The sequence below is a fragment of the Hakea prostrata genome, chromosome 5, assembly GCF_041222555.1.
Source record: "Hakea prostrata isolate BN-2017 chromosome 5, UWA_Hpros_2, whole genome shotgun sequence".
Taxonomy (NCBI): Eukaryota; Viridiplantae; Streptophyta; class Magnoliopsida; order Proteales; family Proteaceae; genus Hakea; species Hakea prostrata.
The window spans coordinates 38,049,709-38,064,648 of NC_142604.1; the positions used below are offsets into that span (position 1 = coordinate 38,049,709).

At 37.4% G+C, this 14,940-nt stretch overlaps 1 protein-coding gene across 1 annotated transcript; it reads left to right on the top strand.

Annotated features, from left to right (window-relative positions):
- The first annotated feature begins 842 nt into the window (after positions 1-842).
- Positions 843-5,948, top strand: LOC149015917 (LOW protein: ammonium transporter 1-like protein). The gene is made up of 9 exons (XM_089157025.1): positions 843-1,098; positions 1,191-1,250; positions 1,347-1,394; positions 2,881-3,013; positions 3,114-3,190; positions 4,926-5,024; positions 5,119-5,189; positions 5,307-5,397; positions 5,493-5,948. The coding sequence occupies exons 1-9, from the start codon at positions 877-879 to the stop codon at positions 5,604-5,606; spliced, it is 915 nt and encodes a 304-aa protein (XP_089013151.1). The 5' UTR covers positions 843-876; the 3' UTR covers positions 5,607-5,948.
- The last annotated feature ends 8,992 nt before the right edge of the window (positions 5,949-14,940 follow it).

A 14,940-nucleotide genomic window follows, 5' to 3' on the forward strand; every position in this document is an offset into this window, starting at 1 on the left:
ACTTGAGTCTGGAGATTTCAAATCTATGGGGTCATCATTCATTAAATTAAACTGTTTAGTTAACCTAAATCGTGGTTCGGAGAGTTCCGCCAAGGTGATTTTGTGAATGCACAAATGTTTGGTACTTTTCTAGTAGAGGTGAAATCTCTGGACTTCACCTCATACCCGTAAATCTACAGATTCAATGTTTTTAGTATAAAAAATTTTCATTTATATATCAAGAGATTTGAAATTTATGGATTCATGCAACCAAACATGCCTAGCGAATGGCACGATCCCAACTCAAAAGTGGACCGAGTGAGTCCGACTAGTGGCATTTCTGTGATTATACTGTAAAGAAGCAATTAGGGCACCACGACCACTGCCACCTTTGGCTTGTCATCCACCAGACCTGGGAAAATGGGAATTGGGATTGCCGGGTTTTCGGGAAAAAGTGGTGAAGGATGTTGCAATCCCAGGAGAAAGAAGAAGAAAAACAACCTAAAGGCAGTGAAAAAAAAAAAAAAAAGGCAATGCCAAATGGTGAAATAGAAAAGGAAAACCAACATACTCAAAGCTATATGAAATTTGGAATATAAATTTAAGTAAAGAACAAAGAAATGAAGTCACACTCACACAAAAAAAAAAAGAAGCAAAAGTGCTTCCAAACCCCCTGTGAAAATTACAATTAAAAGAGAGGAAAACAGTAAATTTTATTAGAAAACCCATTAAACCCCTAAGGAAGGTACATCTTCCCAATTCCAGTAACCAATAGTAGAATAGGGAAGATCAAGAAAAGACAATCCTACCTAAACAGTGGGAAAACATGAACCAAAGAAAAAGCGGTAAGTCACTATTAGAAAACTCACAAATTAAACTGAACAGAACAGAATTAAAATGGCTTCTATCACCCTCCATTACCATTCCCTCTTCTTCAATTTCTCTTCCGCTTCATCCGTTGTGTTTACCCGGAATTCCTACCCAATTCCTCAGACCCTTCGTCTTAAAAATTCTCAGAAGAAATCCCACCAAAGCCGAATCCTAACCGTCTCATTTGCTCTTGCAGAATCGGAATCTCCAGAGTCACCTGGTGCACAATCTCTCCTCCAAGAACTAGCAGTTAGTACCTGTTTCTGTTCAAGTTACTTCGTTTTTTCTATATGGGTTGATTGAAATAATGCATCTTTGATCACTTTCGTTTGATTTTGCAGGATAGTTTTGCTCTTCCAGCTGATTACTTGGCACAGCTCCCAAGCGATCTTCGTCTCGACGTAAGCACCGTCCATTTTATCCCTTTCTTTTGTAATTTCAGATTAAGTTGTTTTGAATCATTGAGGGTTTCTAAATTTGGCTGGGAATTCGTGAAGCTGAATGATGCTGCTTTCGATCTTTCCAACGGACCTGTTCTGGATGAGGTTAGTGACTTAGCTCAACCAATGGCTCTTTTTCTTCGTTTGTAGATTTTCTGTAGTCATTTAAGGTATTGATGATGCTGAATATAATTTGAGATGAATGATGCTTCGTATTGATGTTGCTAGACTGGGACTGTATGGTTCAATCCAACCTCAGAATTCTCCTGTGAGCCAACAACGCTTTAGTAATAGTCAACTGTCAAAATGTTGCTAGGGTTTGGTTTTGTGATACTTGGAGATTTTGAGGTTTTTGAATCACATGAACTCTTGAATGGTGCATAAAATCTTTACCTTGACTTAAACTCTTTAATAGGACTCCACTGACAATGCTGGTCATCGAGGTTCTCACATATCTCATCTGAATATTAACCCTGATTTGGTCATCTGAATGATGGCATTTGATCTACCTCCATTCCAAAATAATTTGGCCATCATGTATTCTATGTTGCAAAGCTCTGTAGAGTTTAGGTTTGTGTTTGCAATTCAAGTATCTCCTGAAATTAGTCATTATATTTGTGTACTTTGGACATAAATTTGAACATAGAGCCAAATTTTATGTTTTTAATTGGCAGGTTTGCTCACCAAGTGACATTGTACTGTCATAGCTGTGTGCTGATCCTCCTACCTCTATATGCTAAATGACAGATTGAAGATATATGAACAGAGCCAAATTGCAAGAAGCCAGATAACTTGATGAACTCAACCTGATTTGTAACTGTGGGAAAGGAAGAATTAAAAAATAAGATAGAAAAGAAGAATACATCCAAGAATCAGCACCAGTGCCCCAACCTTGGAATCACCTCTAGGGAACCTATAGAATCACCTCTAGGGAACCTATAGAATCACCACAGTAGCAATGTAACTGAATCACCACAGCAGATACTTTTGAGGACAGAAAAACCGAAGGGCTGAACATAGACTTCTGTGTAATCAAATTATTGCTACATAGCATATGAATCCACTAGCTTATAGATTAATGACTTCTTTAATTTTCTGTTCTTAACACAACTAGATCAGAATCGTCCCTAGGTTCCTAAACTTAGGAAACAACGAATCTCAAAATGGAAACCTTATGGAGCTTGTATTCTACAGGTCTAGGAAAACAAAAATGATCCAAATTACTAACTCAATATGGAACAAGTCTACCCTTAATCTTTTAGAAACTAATAATAGAAATTAGAAACTATGTGATCCCATGTAGGACTCGAATAAGCCCTCATACTTGGGAATATGGAATTGGCACTTCACAATGGAAAACCCCTTTAGTACTTATCTGATGGACCATGTAACCCTCCTGGGACTTGCAACTGAGCATAATAAAATCCTGAATCAATTCTGAACTCAGGTTCTTTCCCCTATCCTTTCTTCTACTGAAACTGGGGTCTGTGTCGTTGTTCTCCCAAAAGGCTATAATACTTAGAAATGCCTGTAATTAATTGGTGAAGTCAGTTACCTGGGACTTTGTAACGAGTATTAATCTCTATTGCAGTGTGGTCAAGATCTGGGAGAGATATTGCTGAACCTATCTCAAGCATGGGAGCAAGCAGATACATCAACATCATGTAGTATTGTGGGCAAGCTTCCTTCTTTGGAGGCCTCTTTAACAAACAATGCCAAATCAGGCAAAGATTTCAAGCAGTCAACCAACTCTTGATTTATAGATACTTAAAAAATCTCTTAATATTTCTTGATTCCCAACTTCAAATTGTTCAACTGGTGTAGCTTTTGGCAAGCGTTTGGTATCTGCTGGCAGGAGATTTCAATCTATGGGACAGTATGGTCAAGGCGAGCTTCAAAGGGTAAATTTCAAAAAAGCTATATTTCTTATTTGTGTCTTGTTGTCATTCAGGTGGTGAAGTGAGAATTTTGTAACCTTTTGATTGTCCTTGTATTACTGCTTAAAATTTTTCAAATTCTTTACCCCAAAAAAGTTATATAAATCAAGGGTAGAAAAGGATCTTCAAAATAATTAAAAGTCACCTATCATTATATCATATTCAAGAACTGCTATTCTGTACGTGAATGACAGGAATTACATTCATTGAAGAGATAAATTATACTAAAATGAGCAAAGGCGTAAAGGTTACAAGTCTTTTTTTTTTTTTTTTTACAATCATTGGTTACACCAAGACTTTCTTGTGTTTCTTACCATCATGCTTTGTACTGGATCTTACTGCAAGTAACTTCTGCATTTCTTTATTCTCATGCCTTAAAATGCCTATTGTTTCCCTCTTTCTAAAGATTTGGGAGAATTTCAGTAATTCATCATTATAGGATAAATAAGTTGTTAGACAGTTAGACCTTTTATCTGTGGATCATATGAAGTTGACCTTTTTTTTCCCAGCGTCATATGCAGCTGATAGTTGGGGAAGAAACAATAGGAAAGAGGAAGACAAAGTTTTAGATCCGAACATACTATTTGGATGATTGACATTTAGGAAGACAAGCTGTTACTGTACCGTTCTGGATTTCTGATATGCTTTTTGTTCATTATCCATACCCAGTGTTCTTAAGTAAATGTGATACTCAAATCTAATTGTTGTCTGACAACTTAGCTCCACTACATAGCCTAACATGATAAAATATCCTGTTTATGTGAGAAATTGAGGCTTTGGAACCAAAACAATTATATGTGTTAGTAAAGGGAAAATGGATGTACATTGCTTCTTTCAGCTAGCTGAGTGTAACAAAACTAATAAGAAAAATTGAGATGACCGGTTAATTTGATTCAAAGATGAGCTGTTGTTACTGACAATCACCTTACTAACAAAACATAGAGAAGGTGGACATGTCTCTCCCCACCTGCACCCCTTCTTTCCATGCACAAGGGGTGGGTTTGTTTGACATTTTCTGCTTTATTTCATTTCAACTGGAGCTAACTTGCACAACTCCTTCCCATGTCAACTTTATAAGCGCTCTAAGGATCAAGCTGAGCAGTAAACCTTTCTGTTGTCTAACATTATTTTGATTCAGAAAAAATAGAAGATTCTTGATAAATGACTCTTCAACCATGGTTCACTGTATTAGCTACCTTTTTGCTGTGCCTTTTCTTCTTAATAAGAACCTAAAGAACAGAAATCCCCTTCTTTTAAATCCTCTCATGTCTCACTCATTAAACTCTTGTCATCTTGTTCTTTACCCAATGGTCTAGGGTAGAAAAACAATCTTTCACCTCACTGCCATTTCCACCTTCTCTTGACAAAGCTAATAATTGCTTGTCAATTAGGGTCACGAATATATTCTGTTCATGCTTCAGAATTTAAGTAAAGTCAGTACTTCTGATAACTTGCAACCATTATCTCTGGTTTGCTTTTATGCTTGAGTAGAAACAAAAAAACAATCACATTATAAGGAATGTGGCTGTGAATGCCTTTATAAAGCTGAGGCATGATCCATAGTAGGGATGGTGATGCATGCATGGTGGTGTTTGTGTCTTGAAAGTAGTTATGCATTCAGATTTTAAGTTCTACATAATTCGTACTCAAATTTCAAGTAGTGATATGTTGTATGATTGTCCGTTGATGAGCACTGCAGATAGCGAATGCAATGATTAAGACGGGAAAGCTACTTTCTGCCAGTCCAGTGACTACTTCAGATGAACAACAACCCAAACAAGAAAGTAGGATGTTCAAGGTAACAGATGTAGCACTAGGTATGAAAGCTGAATAATTTCTTTTGAGGCCATCGAAGGTTGATCTTATAAGTTGTGTTATGTTTTCAATTGCAGTTTGGAGAACTACAAGTTGAATTAACTTCCAACGGTGCCTATATTGGAGCAGCAATTGGTGTTGCTTTTGGGTAGTCATCCATTGCAAACCTTGAGTCTCCTTTCTATGCTATACGATCATTCCTTTCTCTAGGAACAGCATGCAACAGAAGACAAGTTTTTGACTTCCTACAAATTTTTGCAATTAGGATTCTCTCATGGAAATTAAGCCAAGGTATTGAAAGCATACCAGAGAGCTCTTTGCAGTACGCAAACGATAATGCATTACAACTAGCTAAGGTACGTGGATATGAAAACCTGCAAATTTCTTTCTTCCTCACTGCCCTCTATATTTATGCTGGCACTTATCAAATAGAAACTCTTTCTGAAATCAGTCACTGAGAGGCGCTCTACTTGCGACTTGTTACACATCCACTGTCTTGTCTGCCTTTGCATCTGTGGGCCTCGTCTTACTTGGAATACAGCTAAAGTCAAAGGAGCAGCAGTGAACTCTTAAGATCTGTCAGCCTTTCCAATGCTAATATTTAACAGCATATTGACTTAATTTTGCTCAGTAGCAATCAAGAAAAGTATAAGTGTAATCACATCAGCATAGTTCTATATGAATGAGCTGTTTTCTGATAATTCATGTTTGCCTCCCTTATCTCATATTGTTTTCTATTTTATTTTATATTTTGTATTATTAAGAGAAAATTGCAGACTATTAAGTTTTCACACCCTGTAATTTTTTTCTATTACTAATATCCCCATGTCGAAAACTCCCTTTATATATACTTGTCCTTACCAAATTTTAAACAAATAATTCCACAATCCCCAGAATACCCCTATGACATTCGTCATGCAAACTTAACCTAACCTAACAGCTTCTTCCTCCACTTCCTCCGCCTGCGACGTCGTTGCCCCCACCCTTTGCAGCCCACCTGCCCTGGAGTCCGGATCCTCTCCCCGTCGGGGGAGCAGAGAGTGCTCCCCCATGCCTTACTGACCACAAAAACCAGTAGGGCCCACGGTGAAAAACACTTTTCTGTGCTCCCCCGACGGGGAGATGATCCAGATTCCCTGCCCTGCCCCTTCTACCTCCATCCACACCCCTTTGCAAGCCCATCTGCCAAGTAAGAGCTTATTAGTTACACCCATTTCAGATTGGTTTGTTCTTGGTCTCTTTTAGTCACTATGCTAGATTCAGCTTTCTACTTTGTTATTTTCTTCAGTCAAAAAACAAAATCCCAAAAATAATAATAATAAGGAAAGAATAGTTGTGCCGTTTCCCTAGCTAGGACGGCCTATCTCTTACAAGCGAGATAGCTTGGCCCACTTTCACTCCTTAGCTCCAGGATTTTGTCAATCTGGATGCCTCAGTTGTAACTAGTATTTCTCTTTTTGAATGAAGCTGTTCTTAACACACCGAAGAAAGGAAAAAAAGGGTAATTTTCATATGGACCCCCTGAGGTTTGGCCTGTCATTTTTAATCCAAAAAAACTGAGACTTTGCATCTACCTCCCCTGTACTATAGAAAAACTCAATTTAAGGACAAAATATCACTTTTATGACAAATTTGCCTTTATTCTTTTCTTTTTTTTAATTTAAACTTTTTTATTTTTACATTTGAAGAGGTTAAAATTTAATAATTTACAAAATCAGACGCTCCTTCATTACCCGATTCCCAAATCCCTGATTCTACCAAGTCTAAATCCTCATTATCCAAATCGAAATGAAAATTAATGGGTGAAACATGATATCCAACTTATTTCTCAAAATTAATGGGTGAAAATTTGGAGAGCTGGTGAGTTTAAGGGATGAAGATCTCACCAGCAGAGCCATGACCAGCATCGGCATGTTCGACTTCTTTCGAAAGAAGAACAGAAAAAGACCCATGAATCCTACAGCGTGGTTGCATATTATTGTTACTTGTAATGAAACAAAATCAACCAACCTCTTTGGATTTGACATCTTTCATCTCAAGTGCCTGTAAATCCAACAAGAGGAAGAGGGAAAGGCGGAACAAAGATTAGATTAGTTACACAAAAAGAAGTAGAAAACGACGCAGGGTTTGGGCCTTTGGGGAGGTGTTGAAACTAACCATGGAGAAGAACTATTGAAGAAGAGTCGTCTTTAGAAACAGGGGATTTTGAAGAATAAAGAAGAGAAGGATGAGCAGGGAGTCGATAGTCTTAAAGGGAGAAAAAGAATAGATGATAAGGAAATAAAATATATGAAAGCAGGAAACTAGGAGCCGGTGCAGGAAATTCGTTTAGACTTGATCTAATATAAGCTGAATTTTCTCTTGATACAAATTTTTTTTTTAGTGGATTTGGACCACGAAGCTTTTTTGAAATTCTTTGGATTGCAGACTTGCTTACAGTCTCTGCATCGACTGTAGAGCTCCGTGATCCACTGCGGGGTTTTAGTGTTTCGGAATAATAAGGTTTTACAAGATGGAGAAGATAGGAATAAGAGGTGCTGAGTCTAGGGTTCTTGGGGAGAATGAAGAGTGGTGGTGAGTCTGGTGACATTGAGGAAGCAACATTACAGATAAAACGCTAAAATAAAAAACAAGTTTTCGTAGAACTGCTCAGTAAAGTCTCCACTTACTCCACATTGTCTTATTTCCAAATCCTAGTTGATTACGTTTCACGCATTAATTTTCATTTTCTAATCTTCAACTAGGATTTGGATAATGAGGTTTTAGAATTGGTAGAATTAGGGATTTGGGAATCGGGTAATGAAGGAGGATCTGATTTTATAAATTAATAAATTTTAAACCCTTCAAATGTAAAAAATAAAAAGAAAAAAGAAAAAAAAATAAATTTGTCAGTGATAATTTGTCCTTAAATTGATTTTTTCTAAAGTACAGGGGAGGCAGATGCAAAGTCTCAGTTTTTTTGGACTAAAAATGACATAGACCAAACCTCAGGAGGTCCAGATGAAAATTACCCAAAAAAAAAAACCAATTATATCTAACATACTTCTTAACAAACAAAACTAACACTCAATAAACTATTGTGCTTTTAATTAATTAAAAAAAAAAAACCACACACACACCTCCCTTTCCAAATAATTCATGATTTTTACACTTTATTAACACATGCAAGTATGCAACAACAAATGTTTATTAGATCATGATTCTGTTTGGCCTCTAAACTTGTGCCGCCGTGTTTCTCATCTTTCAGATTGTGTCAGATAGCAAGCTTTCTCTATCGCTGCTTCAACTAAGCTTTTAGTCATTCTATATGATTAAACAAACCCATCAGAATTAACATAAAACCATGGTTCACCAGATTTTGTTCTTTTCACTAAAACCATGGTTTTCTAGCAAATAGCGAAGATCAAAGTTGGGTGAAAGAAGAAAACATAGGCAGAAGAAGAGAAACAAAGAGAAAGCATAAGAATTCAAAGTCACAAGCGCACTGTTTATCCTTTACAAATTCTTATAAAAATAAAAAGGAAAAAGAAAAGTAAAGATGAATACTTACTGGTTCAGGTTTTCCGGAAAGAGATGAAGCGGTCAAATAACTCAAAGACAGAAGAAACGGAGACTCCAAAAAGTTCTTTGTTTTTCACTTTCGTAGTCACGGAAGCCAAATGAGAAAAGAAGAGGAAGGAAGAACTGTTTATAATTTGTGGAAGATTCCAAAACAAAGGATCTGACAAAGATACTTTCAAAGGTCAAGATGTAAAGACCTTTAAAATTTCTCAAAATAACATATTATTCAATCTAAACAAAATTTAGCAATGCTAAATAACATATGTTGAGCCTTAAATTGTCTCAAAACCACGTGCATCTGCACGTGAATATCTTTACATTGTGGGAAAACTAACACCAGATTAATCATGTGATAGGTGAAGTAACCCGTGATTAATTTATGTTTAATCATGTGACAGATTTTACTGTCTTCATAATGTGATAGGTGAAGTAACCAAATATGGGAAAACTAACATGTTTAGGTAAACATGATTAGTGTAATTTGCGGGTTGTAAATGATCCTTGTCGAATAACAAGTTATTAATATTGAGGAACATTTTATTAATATTGAGGAACATTTCTGTAGACTTTGGACCTGGCGAACTTGAACATTAAAAAATAGTTCATATAAGTTTATTACGATAATAGTCAGATACTATAGAAGGCAAGGAATTACTTGTTTTTTGGATATTGAACTTATTTTATTAAGACAGTTAGGCAAGTCCTAGTTAGGCCGAGTGACACTTCAGTTATAATGAGACTATGAAACAGTAGAATTTAGAGTACCTTTCAAGATTTCCACCCCCCAATCCTCCTTCCCAAATTGTATTTTGAATTTTAATAGAGGATTGAATCTATTATTGGTTTTCGAACTTCTCCCCTGGCTTTTTAGTGTCTATTTTGGTATCAATGTATAACATGAAGTGTAGTTGAATCTGTGGAAGATTTCAAAACAAAGGATCTGACGAAGATACTTTCAAAGGTCAAGATGTAAACAACTTTAAAATTTCTCAGAACAACAAACAAAATAACATATTATTCAATCTAAACAAAATTTAGCAATGATGCTAAATAACATATGCTAAGCCTTAAATTGTCTAAGAACCACGTGCATCTGCACGTGAATATCTTTACATCATGGGAAAGCCAACACCAAATTAATCATCTGATAGGTGAAGTAACACATGATTAATTTATGTTTAATCATGTGACAGATTTTATTGTCTTCATAATGTAATAGATGAAGTAACTATATATGGGAAAACTAACATGGTTAGGTAAACGTGATTAGTGTAATTTGCAGGTTGGAAGTGAACTTTGTCAAACAAGTTATTAATATTGAAGAACATTTCTGCATAATTTGGACATGGCGAACTTGAACATTAAAAAATAGTTAATATAAGTTCATTACGATAAAATAGTCAGATACTATAGAAGGCAAGGAATTACTTATTTTTGGGATATTGAACTTATTTTATAAAGACAGGCAGGCAAGTTCTAGTTAGGCCGAGTGACACTTCAGTTGTGATGAGACTATGAAATAGCAGAATTTAGAGTACCTTTCAAGATTTCCACCCCCAATCCTCCTCAAAATGTATTTTAAATTTTAATAGAGGATTGAATCTATTATTGGTTTTCGAACTTCTCCCCTGGCTTTTTAGTCTTGAATCTGGTTTTTCGGTTCATTTCGGGTTGAGCCAGTTCCTTTGAACCGGCTTGGTTCATATCTTGTTTATATGACATATGTTGGTTTGGTTTATGCGGGTATGCAAATCAGAAATTGGGGTTTTGTTCTCGCGTGAGAGTCTCTGGTGATTCTCCTCTACTCTTCGGTTTCGTTCTTGTTCTTGAAGAGACGATTGCCGCTACAACTTGGTGTTTGTCCGGCTACGATGGTGAGCACTTGACGGCCGATGGAGGAGCAATTGATTCGTATTTGATTACTCTTGTAGTCTGATTTCCTCTCTGATTCTGTAAGTATTTTAAATAAAATCCCATAGTAGATTGGACTCGTACCTGAGTCCCGGAGACGTAGGTCCTGTAATACCCCCCCGTATTTCTAACCCGAGATCCGTATTCCAGGTCCGAGAACCCGAAGGTCTAGTCGGGTGAACTTGTGGAGTATCCGGATTGAAGCCCATGATCCATACCCAGGACCCATGGATCTGGATCCTATGTCTGAAAAGCCTGCCTTGGCTGGTGTGGGAAATTCTGGAAGTCAAGTGTCGTTCAGAGATGTCCGGAATGAAGGTAAGATCTCCCCCATCTCTTATTTAGGGCTAGGTTGACCTTGGGTATCAACCCCCTAGTAAAAGCACCCTTGTTTGGCAAATTACATGGGGGCGGTTACTAGTGGCGGTCGCTTAACCTAAGCGACCGGCCCAAGCGACCGCCCGGTCTGTTTTCGGGGATTTTGCCCTATTTTGCCCCTGAGACTTCTATAAAAGGCAAACTCCGTCTCATTTACGATTACTTTATTCGTTATTTCTTATTGGGGAGTTAAGACGGCTGCGGGGAAGATCCGAAAGAGTCTCGGAGTACCGACAGGTGGTTTGGAGGATCGGTTCTCTTCTTCTCGGCTTTCTCGGTGTGAGGTATTGAACTAACCCTTCGTTCTCTACTCTTTTATCTCCGTTAGTTTGGTTTTACCCTTTTTCCTCGTCACTGTGATTACCCCTTGGTTATTCTTTACCCTTTTTTTTTATCTGCGTGAGATGGAATAACCATAAACAGAACCCTGCTTCTGTGAGATGGAAAATTCAATAAAGGAGAGGGTTAGGGATAATCCACTGATGATAGGGGATTGTTTTCTCTTACCCTTTTGTCTTAGGGAGTGTTTAATTCGAGACTTAGGATGAGATTACTCGAAAACCGGATTGAAATCGAGTAATCGAAGCCCGAGTTTCGGATTGAAGCTCATCTTGTTTTGGGGCGGTCACTAGTGGCGGTCGCTTAACCTAAGCGACCGGCACAAGCGACCGGTCGGTAAACAATGATGACCAAATAGATTTCGGTTTTGATTCAATTTGGTTTATGTGACTTATATATTCTAATAACCCCGTGTTTAGGTGATTCTTGTTTAAAAGAAAAGTCTACTAATAATTACTTGGATTCCATTTTACGGACGTTTCAAGTATATACAAGTAAGGACAGTCTATCTTATCTATTTATGTATACTTCAGCATGTTGATTTAGTAATTGTTATTCTTAATCTGTACCAATATATACTGCTGTAGTTTCATATATAATCTTTGTCATACTACTGCTGTTTACTTTGATTTCATGTGTACTTTATGGTTTGTGATTGTTATGAGATGGTGGTAGTTGGTATATGATTATGATAGTTGGGGTATTCCTTTTGGGATATCTTGGCTGATGTTATCGGGGAGGTTGTGGAATGGGACACAAGCCTCGCTGATGCCTTCAAGCACTATCATGATTAATTGATGACATTGTTAGGATGAGTCTAGATTGCATGGCTAGGTACCCCACATGCTACTACCCTTTCGGTAGGGGAATTGAAACCGAGTGACCCGTGATGACAGGTGATGTGACTTGGTGGTCCACTGTTGGTCATGAAATGGTAGGGTTGCATATGTTAGGGTTGGGCTCATGGATGTCCAAGGACCGGACCGGGTGTCGGGAGGAATCATGAGAGCATCCGCCCCAATGATATGTGGATGACCATAGGGTTATGGAGTAGAGTCCAACAGAGGTAGCAGTCCGTGAGGATTCTTACTCCTAGGTTGCGAAGGATCTTGAACCGAGTTGGTCGGTGCCATAGGGGATGTATCTGGACTTCATGTAGACATGTAACCATTATGACCTTGCATTGGATTAGAAACCCAGACATGCGCCCAAGTACTCATTACCAATGGTCGTGGTGAGAGAGTGTGGACTTAACCCCTAACCATGGTCTTGTGAGCCAGTGTGGACTTTCCCTTTTTCCCTGGATCCCTACAGAGGTAACCGGTCCTTGCCGGATCGAGTGATGAGACTTACCGGAGAGGAGGGCTGGTGTTTATCTTAAAGCATGTCGGCTATTAGAGACTTGCATAGTTAGAAATCATAGCATCATTCATGTTTTGCATTCATTCATATTCTTGTTGTATCATGGTATTTTTGGATGATGGATGAGATATATGATTGTTTCTTACTGAGTTCTTTAGAACTCATTCCTTTATTCTTTGTATGTTTTTAGCCTATACAGAGGAAGGAATTGTATCTGAAGATGGGTTGGTTCCCTATGAAGGAACCATCCCGTTTGAAGAAGACGTGGCACCGTCAGCGGGAGATGGAAATAGCATGTGCGGGAGTTCCTGCGGGTGCATGGAGTGCGCTTATCGCACCGGTTGATGGTCTGACTGGAGAAGAATTGGAGGACCCCTCACCTCATTAAACTGGAATCTAAGTTCATTAACTTAGAGAAACAAACTGGAAAGAAACTGATTTAAACACTTTATTTCCGCTGCCCTCATTTTTGACTTATTCATTATTCTTTATTTTCTTTCCTTTGTTATTGGAGCATTTTGGGCTTCTGTAATTCATTTAATTTAGTTATTGGATATTCTTGCTCATGATTATCTGTATTTGTCTTAAATATTGTTGATAGACTAAAACCTTGGATCTTGTGACGGATCGCACCCACGGGTTGTCGGGCGGGTAACCGAGACCGACGGGTGGGGTGTGACAGGTCCTCGGATCGAACTCCATTATAAAATCTTTGTTGCCTTCTTGCTTTGCTTTGGTAACATCTCAGTCGATCGATCACGTATGCGTTAACAAATTGGTATCAGAGCTTCGGTGTTTAGGTGATTCGATGTTGAATGAATTAGGGTTTGTGTCCTTTTTTGCTTCTGTTTGATCCCATAGGTAATATAGATTGTTTTACTGTTCTTCTTGATTTGTAAATGCTTTTGCTGGTTACCAGTCTGATATTCGGGTTTTCTGTTAATGTTTTTTAAATATCAATTGGTTCGATTATGGTGTTAGTCTATATATGAGATTGTATTCTGTTAGACTAATTGCTGAATTAATCACTGGATATAGGATGTACTAGAAATTGATACATGTCTGCATTATTTATTCATTTTTGTTAGCCAGGCACTTTATTTGGTTTATATTGGCCGTGTGTGTTAACAATTATGCATAGTTTGATGTTGCTGTAAATTGTATATGTTTAGCCAATAGCTTGTGGTAGATTAATTATTGTAATTATATTTTTCAAAATTGTTCATATCAGTATTTTTGAATTATTTCTTGTATATACTGATTTGTGAGATTTATCGGTGTAAAAGTGGAGTTAAGTAAGGAGTTGAGTCTATATGGGGAGGATTCTTCTCCTAGTGTGGTTACCACAAGCTCTAGTAGAGCTGTACAACTGGGTGAAAACCCTAAGTACCTAAGTTTGGAAGCTCCAATGGGGAGTTCCAAGATAGACATAGAAAAGTTTGATGGGACTAGGGATTTTGGAATATGGAAAAAGAAGATTAGGGCTCTCATGGCACTACAAAGACTCTTTAGGGCAATAAATGATCCTGATGCTTTCTTTGAAAGCATAGACCCTGTGTTGAGGACTGAAGTGATGGAGAATACAATTGATTGCATGCTCTGGAACGTCACTGAAGGTGTTATTAGGTGCTTAGATGAAGAGAATAGCACCCCTATCAAAGTGTAAACAAAACTTGAACAAATTTATCAAAAAAAGAACTTGGGTAATAGGATTTATTTAAAGGAAAGATTGTATGGTTTTAAAATGGATTCTACTATCAGTCTAGACCAAAATCTAGATGTGTTTAAGAAATTAATTCAAGTTAGCCAGTACTAGGGAGAAGAGTAAATTAAATGACCAAGACTTGTCTATCATCTTGTTAAATTCCCTTCACAATGATTATCTTGTTGTTAAGAATTCTATTAAATATGTTTGTCAAAATATTACCCTTGACCAATGTATTGATACTTTAAAGTATAGGGAGTCGAGTTGTTGGCTTCTTGGTAAGGCTAAGGGAAGTGGGAAAATTTTGTTTGTTAAGAACAAGGGTTCTTACAAACAAGAGAAACCCAAGGGGAAGGGTAAGGAAGTGACAATCATGACAATAACAATAAGAATAACAATGGGAATGATAAATCTGACTCTAGCATCAATAGATGCTTTTACTGTAAGAAAGTGGGTCATTTTAAGAAAAATTGTTTTGCATACAAAAAAAATTGAAAGAAAATGAGACATCTAATTCTGATATGCCTAATTCTAGTAAAGGTCAAGCAAATGTTTATGAAAATATTTGTGAAGTGTTGACTATTTCTGATAGTGATAGGCATGATGGATGGATTATTGATTCTGGTTGTACTTACCATATGTA

What these genes read in the sequence shown, in the direction of transcription:
- LOC149015917 (XM_089157025.1), top strand. Translation starts at nt 877, where the DNA reads ATGGCTTCTATCACCCTCCATTACCATTCCCTCTTCTTCAATTTCTCT. An exon ending in AACAAACAATGCCAAATCAG is followed by an intron (nt 3,014 to 3,113) that starts GCAAAGATTTCA and finishes CAACTGGTGTAG; the next exon opens with CTTTTGGCAAGCGTTTGGTA. An exon ending in GCAATTGGTGTTGCTTTTGG is followed by an intron (nt 5,190 to 5,306) that starts GTAGTCATCCAT and finishes TTTTGCAATTAG; the next exon opens with GATTCTCTCATGGAAATTAA.